The sequence below is a fragment of the Ambystoma mexicanum genome, chromosome 7p (genome assembly GCF_040938575.1).
Source record: "Ambystoma mexicanum isolate Mex_15411 chromosome 7p, UKY_AmexF1_1, whole genome shotgun sequence".
Classification (NCBI taxonomy): domain Eukaryota; kingdom Metazoa; phylum Chordata; class Amphibia; order Caudata; family Ambystomatidae; genus Ambystoma; species Ambystoma mexicanum.
This window is the reverse complement of record NC_090939.1, coordinates 198,496,674-198,518,604: the sequence shown is the minus strand read 5'-3', so window position 1 is coordinate 198,518,604 and position 21,931 is coordinate 198,496,674. Positions and strand designations below refer to the sequence as shown.

The window sequence follows — 21,931 nt, the reverse complement described above, 5'->3', positions numbered from 1 at the left end:
AAGGACAGGTGAAATAAAGAAGCAAGAAAGAAGAAATCCACACACACAAACAAACCTAGACAGCAAGCAAACCATGGGAGTTTGAGAAGCACAAGATGAAAAGGACATAAGATATAGTAGTAGATCGATAGGAGATAGGTTTAACATACAAAAATAGACCAAAGGATAAGACAATATAGAACAATTGGAGTGCAGTGGAGTAATGCTTTTGAATTAATATGTCGACAAGTGACACTTGACAAGAAACAAGAATTCCAAAAAGTATTATAGGCTAGACTTGAAAGGAAGAAAGAGATGGTTCCGCTGCCTTAATAGATGATCTTGATTTATCTCTAGAGCGGCCAGGGCTGCAAGGATATTTGGACGGGGCTAACAAATCTGATCTGCTGCGAGCTGAACTGTATTTATTTAGTTTTTTTTTTGCTCTTTTAAAGGTGAGGTGCTAGGACGATTTATCCTTAGAATCAGGTGTTGTTAAAACTGAATGAGAAGTGGTCCTTACCAGAATTGATTAAATAGATTATTGGGATCTTTGAATTCCTGGATCCATCTGGGATCATAATGTTCATTCTCGCCGGGTCAAGTATGCCATATCTAATTCCCAGGTCTTTCATGGGGGTTCTCATGTCGAGGAATCTTTTCCTTCTGACTTGCGTAGGCTTAGAAAAATCAGCAGAAATAAAGTTTTGTGCCCCTGAAAAAGGACAGGCAAATTCTTTCTGGCAGCTAAAAGCATTTGGCGGGCTTTTTGATTTCTAAGAAAACAAGCAATGAAGGCCTCAGGGATGAGTTAGTGGAATAAAACCGAAGTCTAATTTGGTGAGCACTTTGCAATTCTAGCGGAGGGGAAAATGTAATTCCTAATACTTTAGGGATCCAATTAGAGATGAAAGTAATTGGGTCATGTGACTCGATTTTCTCAGGAATTCCGTAGAAGCGTAGGTTATCCCTTCTATTGCTATCTTCTAAATCTGTAATCTCAGATTCCATTTGAAGAATATTTTTATGCATATTTTTTAAATCTTGAACTGTGTCCTCTACAAAGGAAATTCTCTCTTCAGCTTCATAAAGTCTGCCTGTCACTATTTTTATTTCATTTTTAAAACATTTAATTTCTTCTCTATATTAGAGGATTGTGAGTCAAGCGTAGAAATAGAAGTGCGAATGTTGCAAAGCTCCTCACAGATTTTCTCCAAACAAGTGTCTAGTGCAATGTTGTCAGATAAAGGATCAGATTTGGTACAACCAGCCATTATTTTGGTGTTACTGTGGTAGGATATAGTAGAATCGAAAATTGCATTCAAAAATGATACACACACTATGTTGAGTAGGCCTTATTAAGCTATAGAAATCCACTGTGTACCATGATGTGTCATGCCGTTATATGTGCACGGTTTCTGCTTGGTGAGACGGAAGATGGACTCTGCACCAAGTGCCGGGGACTTCGAACCCTAAGAAATGATTCCTGGGCTAAATATGCACCCTATGTTCAACAGAGCAGAACATAGTGATTAGTTCCATCGGGATCCTGTCCGCCACGTCGGAGCACTGTGCTGGGGTGAAGCTTCTTCAATGGGGGGCGGGCGAAGAACAAACAAATGCCGCAGGGATGGAATACACATATCCTAAGGACACTGCTGGCTCAGAAAAGCCCCACAGTGCGGCAGCTCTCACACGTAAATTATGGCCGCTGAGAGCGACCTGCTCACCTGCTGGGTGATAAACCCAAGAAGCACTGTTCACGGGGCTAAGACAATGGGGGTCATTACCAGTGCAGTGGTAAGGGGTTAACAGCGCCGGTAAGGATGCCGGTGCTGTTAACCCCTTACCGCCGCACTACAAGGACCCTTCACCTGCCGTCCTTAGAGGGAGCCGCTAAAGGACCTGGGAGCTAATAACAGGCCCGTTATTAACAGGCCCGTTATTAGCTCCCTCCCCATTCCCATTGAGCCCTATGGGGGCTCGAATGGGGATGGGTATTTTGAATGGGGACCTACCAGGTCCTCCAAGGTTGGAATGACCTGGTAAGTCCCCATTCAAGGAACCTGGACCCAGACACGAGTTTGAAGGCCACCATGGCGCTAATAGCACCATGCCTACCTCCAAACTCCTAATGACACCCAATGAGTCTGGAGATACAGTCCAGAGTAACCTCAGAGTAACCTCAGAGCAGGGAGCATGGCGCTTCATATGATTACGGTAAGCGTTTCAGGAAGTAAACGTAGCAGAATGAAAGTCGTTACTTACTTATTGCACACCAGTTGTTTTCATGACATTAAAGTGTGGTGTTATTGTCCATAATAAAGAATACTTTTCTCTGCCAGTGAGAGCTACTAACTCATGCTGCCATTTTGGTGCGGCTTGGCTACACCCAGCTTCTTATGGGCTTGCTAAACTTTTACACTGAACTCGGGGGAATAAACTGCAACATGGCAGTCTCAAATTTAATTACCCTCGCTTCTATTGTGGATCGCAGCAGGGTATCCTCTCGGTAGTTCGAAAACTTTAATTTGCCCGGTCAGGGCAATGCACCTGGTTGGGGTGGGGACTAAGAGTGCCACATTCTCTCTTTTACAAATTGAGAAGGGATGCCGCCCCCAGGATTAGCTTCTGTAAAAGTTCTCCCAGAAAGAGCTCATGTTTCTCAGATTCCGCTCCCTCTCCAAGCCCAAGAATTCTAACATTACATCCTCTGCAGCATTTCCCAAGGGTTTCACTTTGTCAGCTAAGATCTTAGCATCATTTTCACGCTTTCTCATTTTTTTAGAAATGTTGCCAATGTTGCTTTTGGTTACATCCATTCTCCCCTCTGCTTCATGCGCACGCCTTGTGACATCTGTTAGTCGTGCTTGCTTATCATCTATACAAGATGCAATGCCCTCCATTTGTGCATACCATTTTCTTTAAATTATGGCTGGCCTTTAGTTTACACATTATTTCTTTAAGTGTAACAGGAAGGTGTTCCATGGGTGATGCAAGAGCCCTTGTGGAAGTGCACTCTTAGCCATTTTTCCGTAAAGATATGCAAATTGTTGCCGCCTTTTTGTTTTTAGATTGGTTTGACATTCGCCACAGTATATTACAGGGGTCGCCGAATAACTCAATTCATAAGTTTTGAAATGTTGTCTTAATTAAACAATACAGTCTGTCTTAAAGATAAACACGAGCATGGATTAACCACATAAATATAGAGACAAATATATAATTGTTTCCTTCTTCAGAACCTTATCAACACTTACATCCAAAAATGTATAGCTCAGCAATAACAAAAATGTATATAGGTCTAGTCTAATGTCTACAATTATTTTAGTTTATAGCAAGGCCAGCGGAGCTTAAGATTATAGCCCCAGGCATTCGTAGGCAAGCATCTTTTTTGATGCTGTACCCAGAGGTAAATTTAGGATAAATTCATAGAGAATCATTTTTGTTGTAAATGACTAGAAATGTGGTAGTAACTTGAACCCCAAAATGGTAAGACGTAAGATGCAAGTTACTACTGTTGGAAAATCTGTATAAACTGAATTTGAGGTCAATTTAGACCCACAATTGTTGGTCTTACATTGTCTACTTAAACATGTATACACTGTTTTCTCTCCCTGCAAAATATTCACACACGTTCTACACGTGTACACACTCTTTCATTAATTTTCACTCCAACATCTTTACCAGAAATGTTCAGGTGTATATTTCTAAGACATCCTCAAGGCTGTGTGAATACACATAAAGTTACACTTTTGTGAGCGTCTACCGCCTCCCCGTTCAGACACCCTTTAACACACTCACAGCCAGGGCCGGTCTTACACCAGATTGCACCCTAGGTGGGAAGCATCGTTGGCGCCCCCTCACCCCCGACCTGTGATCTCATGCATGTGTCATGGACTGAGCAGCGGGAGTGGGGACTATGAGTTAACATAATTGTCAATGCTGGCATCTGCTGAATTCCATGAACCTCCGAAAACAGCAATAAGAGGGTCATACCCGAACAGGCCTGGTTATGTTAGTTTGCTTTTGCTCTTCATTTTTAGTAACAATGACCAGTTTGCTGCTGTGACGCAGGTTAGAGAATCAACAATTTAAGATCTACACTAATGTCCTTCGTATGACCTCAAACATTTAGCCACTCTTAAAAGGCGATTAACTGGTTTTGAACAGTGTTACTCGAACCTCCAAGAACAAGCACCAGCAACATACCCACCGATAGCTGTACACACCCGTCTATCTCAGCATTAGAATGCATGCATTTATGCAATAAGTATTGCATTAAATATTTCACGGGAAGTTAAATATATTTAGGAGGGACACTTGAACAATATCAATACTCCATGTGAGTGGTAAAGTCTACTTTAAACATATGCAGAGAGTTGACATGCATGTAGAATTCAACATAGCTCCCATTGTAAATGTTGGAGAGGTGGCGTTCTAAAATTATGACATTACAATGTGGACTTTACATTGAAAAACACTGCAGTGCATTACCGCAGCTGAGAAATGGCAGTTCGAGTATTGGGGTTTGTTTCACTCATGCTCGTGAACTCTCAAAATTCTTAAATGTTTCCTTCGTGATCACTCATTTTAGCTCCTGACAGCACCATGAAACTGTAGTATTGCAAAGAAAAATTATGTCTATCATCCCAACATAAAAACAAAAACAATCAAATTCTTATAGGGTGCAAAGCAACCTTTTCTTGGGACTCGTTAAGTTTACTTTTTGCAAATTACTAGTCGCGTGCTGCTTGAATAACAGCGGCCCGTGCACATTGTGCAGTGTATAGTGAATTTAATTTCAAGGGACTGGAGTACTGCAGTGGCAGCATCTCCAGTGTGCGCCAAGTGTAGTGCGCTTTGCCCTCCGACCCCACCCCCCTGCCTACCAGCCCTGCGCTTTTTCACATTCTCCATTATGGTAAAGAGCATTGTCCCGAGCTTGGGAGAGAAATGGACTATGCAGAAGGAGGAGCTGCCTGCCCGGTGTGTTTAGCTGCTGGTGTATCAAATGCAGAAACGGGTGGCATCAAGAGCCCCACGCACTGAAACATCTTTTACGCACTGGTTGGTCATACAACAGAAAGTGTGAGCAGGTGATTCCCCAACACTTGAACTATTCTTTAGAGACCTGGCTTTGATTAATGTGGCGTTAGCTAGTCATGGCCATTTCCCAGCGTTTATGTTAAAGGAGATCAGAAGCTGCACTGTGCAGGGTATTTTAAAGGGCATGAATTGATGCTACAGCATGTCACCCCCACTGCAACAAAGAAAGTGAAGCATGCATTCGGCAAGTCTGGGTATTTGCATTATACGGAAGACGGGCCAACCGTCCATGGAGACGGTTTCTATTGTAGTTGCTGAGTCACTTTCCTAAACCAGCTGCTGGGCAGACTTCACTCAGCTTTTGGTCCAGCACCTGCATCCATCCTTCACACCATCATTCGCAAGGCGTGTTCGTGTAGGTGTTTGTTTATCTTGTTAGACTAGTGTGATTGCTATTCCAAACAAAAAAGCACAACGACAAAGAAGAGTATAAGACAAGTCTGAGCGAACAGTGAAATGTATGAAACGCTTGCACTAAAATACAGTCAGCAGTGCATGCCCAGGAAAGAGGGAACGATGAACAATATGCTCGGGAGTGGGAACTAGGGGGGCGTAGTAACCCCCAAACCAGCCCAAGCGTGGTACCGGCCCCCAGGGCCTCGCCCTTGAATTGATTTCAGCCCGGCCAGGGCTGAATGGCCGACGGAAGGACCAATCCAACACCGCTGGAACTTACAACTGTCTAAAATCTGCTGACGGTGACACTCTGCTCAGGTCTTCTGTGAACCGGCCCTTTGATCTCCTGAGGAGAGTCCACCACCAGTGCTCGCTTCCTTTTTCATGACTACTTGAGCCTTGACAAAAGTGTCTAGCTTTGTGGCCTCCAGAGACCGTTCTTGGTTGGCCCAATCATCTCCTCAATACCATTTTAAAATAAATAAAATGCCTAGGCAGCAATAGGCCTCACCTGCGAGGACGGGACCAGGAGGAAAGAAGTGTGCTTGCATTGGCAGGCTGTAGTTACAGCTGGCCGGGCCCGACAACACCAGCCAGCCCCAATCAATCCTCACTTCACTGTCAGTGTCAGTACGCATGCACATTCACTTTTATAATGTTAGGAAATTAACGTGTTACACGTGTATTCTAGCACTGCCCTGCCTGAAGGCCGAGGCTGCAGCCTGCAGCAGTGCCAGTGGTAGAATACATATTTAACACGTTCGGTTTCTAACATTATAAAAATGAACAGGCACATTCACTTTTATAATGTTAGAAAACAAACGTGTTACACGTGTATTCTAGCACTGGCACTGGGACTGCTGGTGCAGCGCCCCACTAGAGGCTGACTGACGTCAGGCAGCCGCCTCAGCTGCCTGATGCAAAGACAGGCCCTGCTCACAGCTCTTTACTGTGCCCCGAGAACAATCACTTTTGCAGGTCTTGGAATAAGCCAATAGAAAAGTCAAACATCATTTTGGGATTCACTCCAAAGTGCTTTTCTGTATTTTGTGGTGTTCTCACCCCTTCCTACCTGCAAGTGTAGTGTAGCAAGCTTCTAAGATCGCTGAGGTTTCTACAACTTTTATTGGCTACATTAGATTTACTGTTTTTGCCATTTAAAAAAAATAAGTAAATAATTTATCAAGCTTTATTTCTCATATTTCCATTTTCAACCATTCAGTACAAATTAACCAATGCAAAATACCGAAAATACAGTCCATAGAAAAACCAAAAGATACATACACAAATTATATCCCAATCAAATTAATGGTCTAGGCATCTGGGGCGGGAAAGTCTGCAGGAATCACTAAAAATATCTTGAGGCATGTAACACATTATATCTAATATCACTCTGTGACACTGTGCTGGCCCTGTTATTTCAGAGGAGAGAGAAGGTGCAGCGAATTTACGCTCTATGGTACACATGTTCTCTATCCCTAATATGGTCAATGAACTGAGACCATATTGCTAAATATTGCATGCACCCTTTCTATAATCTCGATTCCGTTCTCATCCTTGCCCACATTTCCTCTGCCTTTGATACGATCAATCATGCCACCCTGATAAATCTGCTCCATGATACCCTTGGCATCATGGACCTGGCTCTGGACTGGTTGACCTCCTTCCTCTCGGGTCGACCTTCCCAGGTTCAACTGGGCCCTTTTCTCTCCACCATCTCACACTCCACCTGCGGAGTCCCTCAGGCCTCTATCCTCTCACCTTGGCTTTTCAACATCTACCTGGACCCTCTAGCCCATCTGATCTCCACCTTCTCTCCTAATTTCCAGTGTTATTTGAATGCGGATGGCACACAGCAGAGCTGTGTGCCAAGCGTCCCCCCTCTGCTCCTCCTCTTCCCCTCTCATTCTTGACTGCTTATTTGCTATTCAGGCATGGTACACTGCTAACAATCTCTGCCTTAATGCCTGTAAGACAGAGATCCTCATTGGGACCTCAGCTCCCTCTTTCCGACACTGTGGCCACCCTCCATGGGCTCCCTCCCTTCCTGTGAGGTAAAAAGCCTTGCTGTCATCTTCGACTCCTCTCTCTCTCCTTCTCTCCTCACATCAGAGACCTTGCCAAGAAGGCCCACTTTCAGCTGCACCTCCTCAGAGGCATTCTCCCTTTCCTTACGTTCCCCCAGAAACTCAATGGGTCTCATTATAACTGTGGCGGTACAGTGATAACAGTGCCGGTAGTGATGCCGGCACGTTACGAGTTCTGCTCACAGGTGCCGCTCTGCACCCGCGAGCAGAACATGATGGTAGCAACGGTACTGTTATGAATGGTACCACTGCTACCCTCCTCCGCATTCCCATTTGAGCCCTATGGGGGCTCAAATGGGAATGGGGACGTACCGGCTCCAGGTCCCACGAAAGGGGAATTACCGGGCCCACCACGGTCGGAATGGCCCTGTAATTCCCCTTTCCCAGGACCCGGACCCAAGTTTGCGGGTAGCCATGCCCTTACTAAGGGCATGGCTACCTCGAAACTTGTAATGAGGCCCAATGTCTCCAGAGCTCTGGTTCTCTCCAGGCTGAACTACTGCAACGGCCTCTTCCTTAATCTGCCTAATTCCTCTCTTCAACCCCTACAACTATTCCAGAATAGGACTGCAAGACTGATCCTTGGCCTCAAGCCCAGGGACGGTTCCTAGTCATTGCATCGAATTCCTACTATCGACATACCATTCCATCTAAAAAAAAATGCATCGAAAGAAATTGCATCTAATGCATTTTTTTAAAATGTTCTTTTTAATGGGGGGGTCCCCCCTCAACCCTGCTTTCTTTAACCTTTAAAACCCATTATAATTAAACGAAACCGTTTACCTTTAAAAGAAATGCTTTTTTTCGATGCAATTTTTTCAACGGTAAGGCATTCAATGGTATTGCATTTTATGCAATGACCAGATACCCCAGGGACTGCACCTCTTCAGCCCTAAAATCTCTCAACTGGCTCCCAGTTTCTGTGAGGATCAAGTTCAAGACCCTCTGCATCATCCACAAGTCTTTCTGGGGCCTGGGACCCCTCTGCATCCAACTCTCTCTCCCTAAATTCATCCCTGCCAGAACCCTTCATTCGTCTAGCTCGAACTCTCTGCAGATCAGACGCTTTTCCAAGCAGAGAGTGGGGGTAGATCTCTCTCCTCTACGGGTGCCTCCCTCTGTAATGGCCTCCCTGCTCCTCTCTTACTTGAGCCGGATCTCCTTACGTTCTGGAAGCTTATCAAGACCTTCCTTTTCTCTTCTTCCTTCCCTCTCCCCCTCCCCTGTTAATGTCCATGTCTGCTTCTTGACTGGCTGCCTGGTTCATTTCAGAGTCTTACAGGGCACCAGAACCCCCTAATCTAGTCTACCGCTGTACTTGGTCACCTCTGAGCCCCCATCCATCATCCTGCACTTGCCCTTCTGAGCCCCTACACCCGCACTACCCTGGCTGGGCCTGCACCGTTGTAGCCCTTCCAGCCCCTTACCTTGCACTTAGCTCGTGGACCTTCCTTCCCCTTCAGTCTCTGCTTTCCCCTGGCACTTACTTTTCTCACAGGCCCCGCCGCCTGACTGGCACTCCCCCCTTCTACCCTGCACTTCTCTTTACAGCACTTGCACGATCCGACTACCACATGGCCTAGTAGGATCATTTTTGTTTTGTCCTCCCTGTTTTCCCCCACCCTCTTGTCATGTTGGGCCTCGAAACACATTGTGTATAGGCGCATTATAAATACCCAATAAATAAAAGAAATAAATACATACCTAACCATTTCCCCCACCCTCTTGTCTTGTTGGGCCTCGAAACACATTGTGTATAGGCGCATTATAAATACCCAATAAATAAAAGAAATAAATACATACCTAACCAAACCCACCATCTATCTGTTTTGCAGTAAGAAATACGGAAAATTGCTGCAATAATGGCTGGAACAAAAAAGGGGGAATACCAGCTGTTAGGGACAGAGTTGCACCAGCTGCTACCCAATGTTCCTCCCTGAGGGTAACAGATGGAGCATCCTGCAAACACGCTACTTCTTCCAAGTTGTGGTGCATCCCACCACAGTAAGGCAGCCTACCAACTCCATGATGCACTTGGCCCAAATCAGGGAGACTGCAATTTCTGTTCTGAGTCCAAAGTATGCTCTTGCAATAGTATCCATGATACTGATTGCATTACCCGAGCTCTCACAAGTAAATGAGAGCCCTTATGATAGACCTAGGCGCACTTACAGACATCAAGAGAGAAACGGACAGAATACGGATCCAAGACTGTGGACCCACGGTCTCTGCAAAATACTCAACTGTTACACCAAACACTCCGCCAAAAAGAGAGGACAGCGGAAGATGTGCTCTTGCAAAGTCCCCTTTCCGAGAACCAGGAGAATTTGATAAGGACTCTGCAGTGCGCGAAGACATGCCATCCACCTTGGAGGTTTTGTAGAGAGGGCAGATCGCTTATCAGGAGTGCCCATTCCTAACTTAGGGTCTGTTTGCACGCTTACCCCTCCCCCCCCGATATACATCACTTAATGTAAATGTACCATACCATAGGACTGCCTCCGCTCTCTGCTATTGCCTAATTTGTTAATCATTTCTGTTCGAAATGACATCTGGTTCTTCAAAATATAAATCTAAAAATATCATTTAGCAGAACAGCTTTGTTGGGTTGATCAGTTAATTTATTTTCTTCTCTTTTAACCCCATACCCATCTTTGCCTAGTCTGTGCAAGGCCAATGGGCCCGTTCGTGTTTTCACCTTGCAAACTTCGTGATCCATTTATCTTCGTTAGAGCACCCCCGGGGCCAGCGACTCCGTCCTGCTTGTGTCTTGCTCCACCAGAATTTAATCAGTCACCTGGCATCCAGTTTTCAATCTTAAAAGTTGTGGGTTTGTGCCATTTGCTATTGAAATAGTTTGAATCCTGTTCTGGGGACATGAAGATGTATGGTCATCTTATTCTCCCTTATTTCTTTATAATTTTTTTTTTATTTTTTTTTTTTTTTATTTATTTGTTTTTGGTTTTACAAGAAAACCTTTATAATTGTGGATGCAAACTATGGTGGGTAGAGAGGCCTGCCTGGCATTGAGTTTGGGGTCAAACATCTTTGGGCTTGCTCGACAGTAAATGTGATCTGAGGCATGGCCAATAGATGATCTTGATTATGACTTTCCGCAGGAATAGCTCTAAATGACTAATCAATGCTTTTTCTGAGTTCCCAAGATCTATGACGTTTTTCCTTCTTGAAAAGGTTTCCCAGGAGTTATCATTGACTTGCACAGTTTCAATCTGGTTCTCCAGGGATTTGACTGTTTACCACAGTAGGTTGATGGCATGTTTCAGGTTTCCACCCTTGTTAGGTCCTCTTCTATTATGTGCTTGTCCTTCCGAAGGATGAGTTGCATGAACCTCTTTTTGGAGGTTAACCAGCCAATTTAATTTTTCGAACTTTCAGGATATCTGTCTTCATGGTGGCAAGTATTTCTTTGAGCTCTTCATCTGGTGGAACCACATTTACAGTTTGGTGTTGTCACTGCATTCTCTGGGGTCAATGGCACATGCCATGCTTTTTGGTGAAAATGCCCACATTACCTGGACTACCTATACTGTTTCCACTTTTCTCCTCTTTTTTGCACCAGTTCCTCTAATAACTGCTGAGGCGTTGCAGTGTTTGTGAGCCCCTGAGCAGCCGCGTGACCTGTATTTAGTCTCTTTTGAAACAGTCATGTTATACTAAGGGTTTGTTAGATTATGCATTCCCTCTTTGAGCATCTTAATGGATAGACAAGTCTTCTAGAGCAGTGCTGTGGAGTGCGAATAGTGTCTGTTTATATTTTATTCAGGCCACCTGTATCTTCCGGATCCTCATGATCTGCCCCAGTCTGTCCCATGCCTTTCGTACCTAAAAGGCTCTTTGCGGTTTTGCCCCTCCTCGCTTTTTGGGTGTCTGATGATGGTTTTGTTCTTCAATAAGGCTACTACCTGCTGCTTTCAGCAAGGAATTTGACATTCTGTTCAGTGAGGGACTCACCAGTGTTTCACTCACTAGAGGATATCTTGAGCTTGTGCCCTGTAGCATCCCCATTCAAATAATTGCATTGGCAAAGCTGTATCTCTCCTTTTCCCCAGTACAACCCATCAACTAATTCACAGACTTTCATTACAACTTTACTCCATGTCCAAGACCTTCATGCACCTCCCGCAACCTAACCCTCAGCCAGACTACGTCACAGGTTTGAATGCCAGCAGGACCAATTTAGACCTTGATCTTTCTGAAGTCGATACATTAAGTACCATTACATTCGCTAATAATACTAGCTATTATTAAATCACTTGTTAGCTGGAGGAATCTGACACGGCGAGCTACATCAAAAACTGATATTATCCACAAAAAATTGCACCATATTACCACATCCTTTAAGAGCTGCAATGAAACAACCTCACAGTTGACTTAGTTCATCGTCCACAAAGACATATTTAATTACAAACCAATGACATTACAAACAAACTGGTCTTATCTGTGCGCTAAGGAATAACGAGCAATCAGCACAGCGCCCACCTGGAAATGCAGGGCCACAAGAGAACCAGAATCAAAAATACCCATAATACACAATGAAACTCACCCTCAGCCAAATGCCTGTTGTATATTTCCTTCATCACAGTGCACACAATAATTAAGGTTATAGATACATCATCTTTGTAATCAGTACCGCTATGTCAAATCTCCAATAATGTGTAAACCCTGCTTCACTGTGTGATTATTACGGCGTACAGTTCCCCCTTCATTCATGGGGGTGTAGCAGCACTCACAAAATACCCTAAGTAAAGTATGTTTTAAGAAATATTATTACAAGGATTCCCCCAGTTTTAGGGTTGGGAGCTGGCATTAACTTTTTCAAATCCAGGCAATCAAGGCTATCCCTTTTCTTTCTTGACTCACTGAGTGGTAGCTGCGTGTGAGTGATCAAGGCTAGTTCTCAGGAGGGAAGTGATGTAGACAAGACTACAGGGCAGCACAGTTATACATTGAATAAGTAAATGTCCACGCAGAGGTACATGTTACATTTACTTCTCCTAGAAGATAGGTAAGTTTATATATGTACGGTACCAGGTAAGTGCAATAGGTTTTGAAATTATCTTTGATCTTTACCTGGCTGGAAAGGGTGAACTGCAAAGTGCAAGTCAGACTCACCTCAATTGTACTGCAAGACCTGTATCTGCTTCACCACGGTTTAGTTTGCAATAGGGAATTTCAGAGACTCGTGGATGAGATTCTGATTGCTAGGGCTGCATATTGATGCTGCAAAAGTGCCCCGGTGGTAAGTAAAGGGCAAATGTAAATGTTTAAGCGAATGTTACAGAAAGTATTTTGCATTCAGGATCACTCTTGGTTCCTTGTGAAACTGAGCCACATGGATGGTACCGCATGATCAGATGACTTCGACAGTTTCCCAAACTGTCAGTCTTGGAGGCTTCCATGGTTCAGCAGCTGTCTGAGATGCTGCTGGAGATTAAGTATTTTTCTAAAGCTGGGGTTTGGTGAAAGCTGTCTAGTCAGGTAGAGGAGCAAATTCGATGGAGGAAAGGCAGGTGAGATCCAGCAATGGCAGTTCAGGCAGGAGAAGCAATCCTCAGAGTGCTGACATTCACTTGGGGTTCTACTTTGTAAGTTAGTTGCAGTTCTGGCTCTTTAGCAGATACCAATCTTGGACGCTGCCAGCTGTCAGTGCACTAGTCGTCTGATGCCCTTGCCTCTTCTTGTCAGTGTCTGTGCAGGGAACACACAGCAAGTCGTCCTGAGATCATGGAACTCGAGGGCTTTTGACTCAACTGGTCCAAAAGGATTAAAGGGTGTGAGCACCAGGCTTAGTCTCGCTCTGATAAAGAGAGGTCAGTAGAGCCAAGTCTTGGGCTGATCTTTTCTTTCAGGGGTATTGGAAGATTGCAGGTACAGGCACTGCTACCTTACATCTGGTCTTTGGATTGCCGTCTTCTTCCTTGCTTTGAGATTTCTCACAAGGTTCTACAAGGCATTGGTGCAGGGTTTACAGATGTATGGGTATGTGGAACATGGGGAGGCAACCCAGAATCAAATTGCAAGATTGTATCCATTGAAACATTCTGTTGAAAACCAAATCAGTGGGGGGTACCTCATTCAACAGTCACAGGCTTCTTTGCAGGTTTTTTGTGGGTCTGAATTCCAGTCCCCATTCACAAACTGGTCATGGTTGGTCTTGGCAACTGTAGCCCTCGCACTCAAAGGCAGACAGCAAATAATTGCTGTATTGGCCGTCATCCACATCCAAGTCACTCGCCCATAGGGAACATGGCTGGCTACAGGACTCTCCATTGGGCTTTATGTCCGAGGCATGGTTAGGTCAACCCTGGTTTACAGCAGGCATATCACCTAGAATGACAACGGACTGCCATTAACCAGCACAGGCCACACGGCCAGCCATACAAGCCTGGAGTCTTGGAACAGGACAACAAGGTACACTGTGTAGCCTTCCCCTGAGGCTCTTGGGTTCTCTCTGGTCCGCACATAGAGTTTTCGTGTCTCTGATGAAGACTCGTATGAGGAATTATCATGGGAAATGATGTGGCAAACTGCAAGAAATTATTGAATAACACAGGGCCCTCGCACGAGAGTGGCAGGATGAAACTTTCACTCTTACAAATATTCACTCATTTTAACATTGACTATCCACACCACTGAAGTTCACCTCCTGGGGTGGTTAAACTGCTTGAATAATCTAGCAATTGTTGGCACGATGGCTGTTACACAAAATAATACTGTAATCGCATTGTGATATTGAAATGCTGAATGAATTTGAACACATTTGTTTGGTAATGCTACCTCTTCTCGAATACTGTTCAGTGTGGGCCAGAACTGCTGGCCTGCCTTCTATTGCTACTTTGCGTCTTGAAGATAAGCGTGGCTCGTCTCCATCGCTCCTTTGGCACACGCAGGGGGCAAGAGAGCAGAGGGAATGCAGAAAAACCTTACATTGATTCCCGAAGCTAGAGCAAGCAAAGTAGATTGATGATGCGAGTGGAGTAGGGGACGCTGGATCAGGAGCACCATCCAGGGAATCCAGCGCAGGAGGTGGGAACAGGCAGGCCGGAAGGAGAAGAAGAGAATTCAGGAAGCTGTGGCACAGGAAGAGGTGGGAGGGGGAACTAGTCCGCATGGATTGGGGAATGCAAAAAGTTAAGAGGCTGTTAGTTCAGAGAGCAAACTGGAAGTGTCGCTATGCATCATATTGTTCGCCGAGCTTCCTTTTGTACTCTGGCCTCGGGTTTTGCTTGCAAGGGGAGGCAGAAAGTAGCAGTCCACCATCTTGGGATGGGAGTTGCATGGCTGCCTTCCAAGTGGTGGCCATTTTGGAAGAATCAAAAACAGAATAGTATGGTACGGGCAAAAAGACAAGAAAAGTCCAATATAAAAATAAGACTTTCATTAATTAAAAGGACGGACTATTAAACACATGTTGCAACTTGGGCCCCTGGCAGTAATGATACTGCTTGAGGGGCATCAGAAAGGCCTTTTCCCTGGATGTCTGCACACCAAGAAGGCAAGTATGTATTGTATTCCATGCATGACCCCTCCCCCTGCTTTGTCTCAAGCTAGCTGAATGCTGAATGAAGGGCAAAGACACTGTAATAAAAACCTATGTTACGGGAATGCCTCGAATCGCATTGGGAAGTTTCTATACAGATGAGGTAAACTTTGTTTCCTCCATACCCATTGTCAGTCATGTGACAACGGTTTGGGGAAGTGATCCTTCCTGAAGTAGAGAACATCGACTGCCCTGAAGGCGATCTACATTTTATGCCCACCGTGCAGGCATGAAGGTAACTTTATTTGCACATCCCATGCTCAGCCTTTTGGTGAGCTTCCCAGGACTCCCCAAACATATTGGTATTTCGGTAATCCCCCAGATAGTGACAGGAGATAAAGCCACTCTCTGAGAGGGTACTACAAACACTGACGAGCGCACTGAAGGGGTGTGTGCCTGTGCTTCCGACGAGGGTACATTTTATAAATGACCCAAGTGATGTCTCACCAGTTCCGGTTCAGGTAACAGTTCAAGAGGAGTTTGGTGGTCTCACAATTCAGTACCTTCATTTTTGTTACTGGAAATATCTGATATTTCACCGCCGTGCGTACCCTTTGTCCTCTTTCCTTTTCAATACAGTGTAAAAGGTGTCACTGCACACTTTTTCAAGGATGAAGTAGTGAACAGGAATCTGAGTTCTCCTAAGGACTGAAGTATTCGGTGAACTCTCGTTAGGGCAGTTGTGCAATATATCACTATTAACCATTTGCAGTGACCAGCACGGCAGTGGCAATCTGGATGGCTGGAAGGCGGAGTCCTGATGACTGGCACTTTGCTCATCCGACAATTATCTCTGTCCAGGTTTTCATGATATCCGCTTTGAATGTCTATGGGGAAAATGAGCACATAAGGAATTTCAGTGAAGATTGTTTGCGTATTTGTTTCTGAAAATCAGACTCAATGTTACTGTTTGATGCACTGGTAAATCCACCACTAATGTTTACTTAGCTGCATTAGACTGTTGATATGAATAACCATTTGCTTCATTAACAGGATGTCAGCAGCTCGCCACTTATTGAAGACAGTGAACCGCTGCTGGAAGACCATGTGGATGCAGGCAAAATACATGTAATTAATTTTTCTCATACTCACTGCAAAATATCGGCGTTTGGGGGACAAAAAGGGGCAGTAGGACGAGTCTGTAACAACCAGCTTTCTCTGTAATTACCCCTGTCCAAGCTGTGCCGTCTGACAGAATATGGTGGGCGTGGCTGAATGAGACCAGATTAGGAAACACATGAGGGGTCATTTTACTAAAAGTGCTAATTGCATGCAGGGGCCCACCAGTGTAAGCCGCTGCGTGCTGTTGGCTCCCCAGCATGCAATTTTTCACTTTTACAAAATTGAGCGGAAAACGAAAGCGCACTGATGAAAGAAATCGCTATTACTCTCCGTTTCATAAAAAATGTAAATGCTACCTGCACATTACACTTTGCAGTTGGCATTTACAATGGAATCCTATGGAATCCAGTCCTTTTACACCTGCATGAAAATTTCATGCAAGTGTCTGTGACAAAATGACTACTGCTCTGGAGGAGTACAGGGATGAGTAGTGGTTTCTAAACTCCTATCCAGCCGCGCACTACTCCTAGAACAGCAGGCATCTCAATCAAAAAGCTGAAACAGGCAGAACATGAATAGTACACCTCCTTCGCCTGTTTAAGGCCTACAAACAACAATCTGTTGTAGGTACGAATGTAACAGAAATGTCCAATCGAGGGTTTACGAAAAAATTAAATCAAGGGTGAGGTTCACACTCATTTGGCATCACGTGGAATAATGACCTTTTCCAAATTTATAGTCAGTACAAGGGCAGTAATTTGGCAGCTGCCCATAATCTCTCTATAACGGTTAAACGGTTAAACATTGCCTTGTACAGCAACGAAACCTCTGTTAAGTGGTACATAAAAGTGGACTTATTATAATCATGTATGTTTAAAAGCATCTATACACGGCACCGACATTTTTCTTCCCCGGATTTTGAACACAACCATGTGCCTTCATGTGAACGCAAAGTTACACGCCCTGCCAGGAAAATCCATGCAGTACAGCTCCTTGACTTATCATTAGGCTTTGTAACACAGCCCCCTATCCTCCAGACCACTCCATATCATGTTCACTGTAACGTCTCACTTGGAAGGCATTCTTTCGCATTCTCAGCCGATATATTCTCCTCTTTGACTATAGCAGACACGCTTACTCAGGCATCTTACTTTTACACATCAAACACATACAATACAAAACTACAAAATTATAAAAACTGGGAAAACCTTCACTAGACAGCCCACGCATTTGTGCTATCAATTAAATAATCAAAATATACACAAATCCGACTAAGCGAAAATGCATCTGTTGAGACAGGATGGAGCCCACAGGTGCTCGCGTCAATGTCTTCCTCAGCTTCCATCTACGCACAAAACACTGAGCATGGAAGAGAGTCGGGGTCCCGTGTACACCTGATTTCACACCCATATAGTCCGTGAAGGCCCACATTGCTAAATAAACGCATATCGTGTAATGAAGACAAGTGTTTACCGTGTTTTTGAGTGCTGTCCCATAATGTAAGTGCGAGTATTTACTCTCTATTTTACTAAGTTAGTAGTAAAAGGATATTTTTAGGGAGTAAAAAAGTAATTCCCGTTCCCAAAGGGCGTACTTTTTTAGGCAAGTAAAATATATTTGAACTCTATAACAGCTATCCCTACTTTTTTACACCATTTAATTCATGCAAACTAGAATTCATTTAAAGCTCCTCTTCAGATCAGGCAGTACAAATATTTGAGGTCGTTCCTGTGGCACCACTCTGCATCTACACTGGGCTCATTATGAGTTTGGCTGTGTGGAAAAAAACGGTGGTATTGCAGTGGAAACGGAGTTAGCATTGTGTTCCTGCCACATTACCACACCACCAAACTACAGGTTTGGCAGTAAGGCAGAGGTAACAGCTCCAGCAGAATGCTGGAGGTAATTCCTCTGCCTTACCGCCCAAAAATGGTCAAATCATCAGTATTACCGCCAGTGGTAATACTATGGTGGTAACAGTAATACCATTTAGTGGTATCTCAGTGATTTTACTGCCGAGATACCACCAAACTCGTGATGATGCTGACTGAGTAAACATATCAAAGTTGTTTAGCTTGACGCAGGTGGTAGAGCCTTATGTGTTTGTTGATTTCGATTTTTGTTGCGAGTTGGAACACAGAACCTCAAGATCCTCGCTGCTGGCGAAGAGGCTCGTAGAGCAGTGAGGACCTTGGTCTTCTGTGTCCTCCAAGTACGGAGGTGGATGTGGTGGCTACCGTTTGGGAGAACACAGCTCTTGAGAAAGAGGAGATTGGTCTTCGAAACATGTCATGCTTTGTTGTTTTAAAACTGGACCTTACAAATGGTTAAACATTTAAACTTGTAATTATAAAGAATTGGAATAAAATGTTCTTTGGAATGCTGAAGGGGTAAAATCCTTTGATTGAGTGCAAACTTCCTTCAAGCATTGTGTCTATGCTTGCATTATTGTCAGCGCCCGTAGTAGGCCAGATGAGAGTTAAGGGCAGGATGTAGATTGAAGAAGAATTAAGCAACCTAAAGGTCCAAATGAAGGCAAAGTATTTTGGGGGTTCCATGAAGAGCAGATAATGTAATGTGGCTCTGCCCCAAAGACATTATTCATAATTGAATAAGAATGAGCATTTCAAAACTTGGTGTGGGCATTTTCAAAGTCTAAATCAGCTGAGCCAATTCATGCTTCGGTTTCATACACTTCCGCTGCATGGTCTGATAGGCCGCTTTCACGAACAGCGACCTGTCAGGGAAGAACGCATGCGCTTACAGCGCATCCAGGGAGTGGGACTGGAGGTGATGGCGTGAGCGTTATGGCAAGGAGGTGGTTTAGGGAGGGAGAGGGTTTATGTGTATGTGTGCGTGTATGAATGTGCAGTGTAACATGTTGGGAACAGGAGGATGTGTGGGGAGTCTGGTGGTGTTCTCTGCGGAACAGATGCCATGGTGTCGGATAGAGGAGGGTGCGGGGGGGGTATAGGGGGATGAAGGGGTATCCCCGTATTGGGAGATAGCAGGGGAGGGGGCGCAGAGGGGGAACAGTCATAGAACCAATGCTTCAGTAGGAGCTGTGTGAGTCAGAGCTTAACAATGATCTAAGTGAGTGACCTAAGTGAGTGAGTTTTATGAAGTGCAAAGTGAGTCTGAGTTGTGTACAGGGATGAGGGAATCTGAGATTTATCATTAGTAGAGTAAGCACAAGGTTTACTGGAATGGATGAGTATGGACTTTATCGAAGGTTCAGTGGGTCTTTGGTTTTACTAAAAACTGAGCAAGTCTGAGCTTTAGAAAGAGCAAACTGAATCAATACATTAACAAGACCTGAGTGGGTCTAGGCACGACAAGAGCCTTTTAAATTTGGGCACTCTTAAGAGCTAAGTAAGCCTTTGCTTTATCACAAGCTGAGTGATTCTGACTTTATCATGAGTTGAATGAGTCGCAGTGGGGGTGGAATGTTTCAAGACATTCAGAAATTGAGCCTGGTCTGAGTTTAGCGAGTGTTGAGGTTTTTTCAAAAGTTAAGAGAGCATGGCTTGAATATAAGCTTCATCAATGTATTAAGAGATATGTGAATATTGGTTTAACAAGTTCAGAAGAGTCTGCAATTTAACAAGGATTCTGGGCTCAGTTAAGAGCCAAGAGAGCTCAGACTTTTCTAAAGATAAGCAATATTTTACTATAGCATGAGTCAAGTGAGTTGGTTTGTGAACAGTTTATTTCATATGGGGTTTATTAAGAAATTAGTGAGTCTGGGATCTTCAACAAGCTTAATGTATCTGTGTTTTATCTAGAGTTAAATGCCTGGAATTTAAGAACACTCATACAGTAGTTCACTATAAATCGTATGTTATAATGTCCACTAGCAGCCTGGCAGCGCTGTAAACCACTGAAAATACTAGGACCACAGGCTGTATTAACAAAGGAAAGTCCGTGTTGCGAGCATTTCCATTGGTTTAGGGTGCTTCCCTTCCCCGCCCCCCTTCGCCATTAAGCACCCCTGTAGTTCCCTATATGGGTGCTAATGTTGTAAAAAACAAACTGCTGCTGCTGTCAGCAGAAGTCTGTTTTCATGTTGAGGCGGCACAGACTTCTACTGACAACAGCCATGTGCGGCGCGGGCCGTTAAACAAAGCTTACTATATTTAGTTTGGTGCTAATGGTGATATGCCCATCAGTGGCATGCCAACCCTTTTGGTAATGGCACTGCCACCCTCGTTACGGGACCCTCGCTGCGCTCATGCCCTTAATTTTGGCGGCAGACCATTACCCATAGGGTCGGCTGGCCACATCGGGACATATGGCCTCAAGAAGCATTAGACTGCATACCACTATAAAAGTATTTAAATTCTATTCTGAACCTTTGGATGCAAAAAAGACAAATGCATCTGTAACATCAGAAACATTGCAGCTCTGAAACACTAAACAACTCTGGACGTGGTGGCTGTGATGGGCACCACATCTGTGCCCGCAGAAGCTATGATAAAGAGTTATAATGTGGTATGTTCAAACATAAGGACATTATGCAGGAAAACATACTGCTGTCAGAAATACTGCCCAGGCAGCAGTGCCACGCTATAATACGTTTCCAATTATTAAAGTAAGGTCTATGCTGATTCGAGCCTGGACCTCACAAGCTCTTACTAAAACCGATTCACATTAAGTTCTAAATAGAGTTAAGGGCTACTCAATTCAATGCAAATTTAAACACACTTGAATTTAGATATGTTTCATACTTGCTCAGACTATGATTAAGACCAGGCTGCCTCATGTTATGTCTTACCTATCCTGGTTCATTAGCTGTTTCCTAAGTATATGTGAGCCTGTGCCTGGAATGCTTGTATTATAGTGTTCCATGTAGAATGTTTTGGTGTGAGTGCCAAGGTTCTCTCTGTTCAGTTGGAAAATGAGCTGAACAGAGGGGGGACCGATGGATGCTTCCCTCCCTTATGTACTTATCCTGCCTGTAACTTATTACCTGTGACTTATGTACCACGAACCCACTAAAGTCTCTTAACCCAACCTGGTCTCCTGGCTCATCATTGCAACCCCTCAACTTGCGTTGTAACACTGGCGACGAGGATTTTGGTGATTGAGGTGTACCTGGGGCTGAAAAGCAGCAAGAAAGGACAGAAAAGAAGCAAACCTGTGCCAGAAGGAATATGGTGCACAGGAAGTTGCCCACCTAAAAGGAGTGAGGAACCAGAAGCATCCACCGACCGGCCCTCCCCCCACCCCCCGGACCCAAGGTGAGCGCGCCCCATGTCCTGCATGACTGATTAGTGAGGGACATTTATAGTGATTTTGGGGGGCAGCGCTGCTCACTTTCATTTGTTCTGCATCTGCCACAGCAAGGGCTTCTTAATATATGAAGGCATAGGCGCATTTTTAGTTTGGCGCTTCACAAGAAGTCAATGGCGTGTTATTGGCAGAGCAAGGGGTCGGGGGACCAAAAGAGAGACTCTGCTTATCAGCAGTGCAAATGGCTCCAGCGAGAGAGCGCATAGAAGTAGCCGGGCATATGACAGCACGCCCACGTTCATAAGACTTTTACAAGCTGCGCTGGAACATGCTGTAAAAAGGAGCGGCTGCAAGTCATATTAACACTGAGTAGGAGTTAAAGGCGCAGGCTGCGCAGCTGGATTTGACTGTTCATTACCTTCGGCATTACTGGAACGTTACATGTACTGCAATGACTGGAAGATGCATTTCAAGGCTATCAAAATGAAAGCGGCAGGCATTTATT

General features: G+C 44.4%; 1 protein-coding gene across 5 annotated transcripts in view; it reads left to right on the top strand.

Moving 5' to 3' along the window:
• SH3BGR (SH3 domain binding glutamate rich protein) overlaps positions 1-21,931 on the top strand; it is a 542,810-nt gene that overhangs the window by 348,736 nt on the left and 172,143 nt on the right. For 3 of the 5 annotated variants that reach the window (XM_069636058.1, XM_069636055.1, XM_069636056.1), the window contains exon 5: positions 16,126-16,200. The exons of the other annotated variants lie outside the window; for them this stretch is intronic. In XM_069636058.1, coding sequence (XP_069492159.1) covers positions 16,126-16,200 — 75 coding nt within the window. The remainder of the gene's footprint in view (positions 1-16,125; positions 16,201-21,931) is intronic. 5 annotated transcript variants of the gene reach the window in all.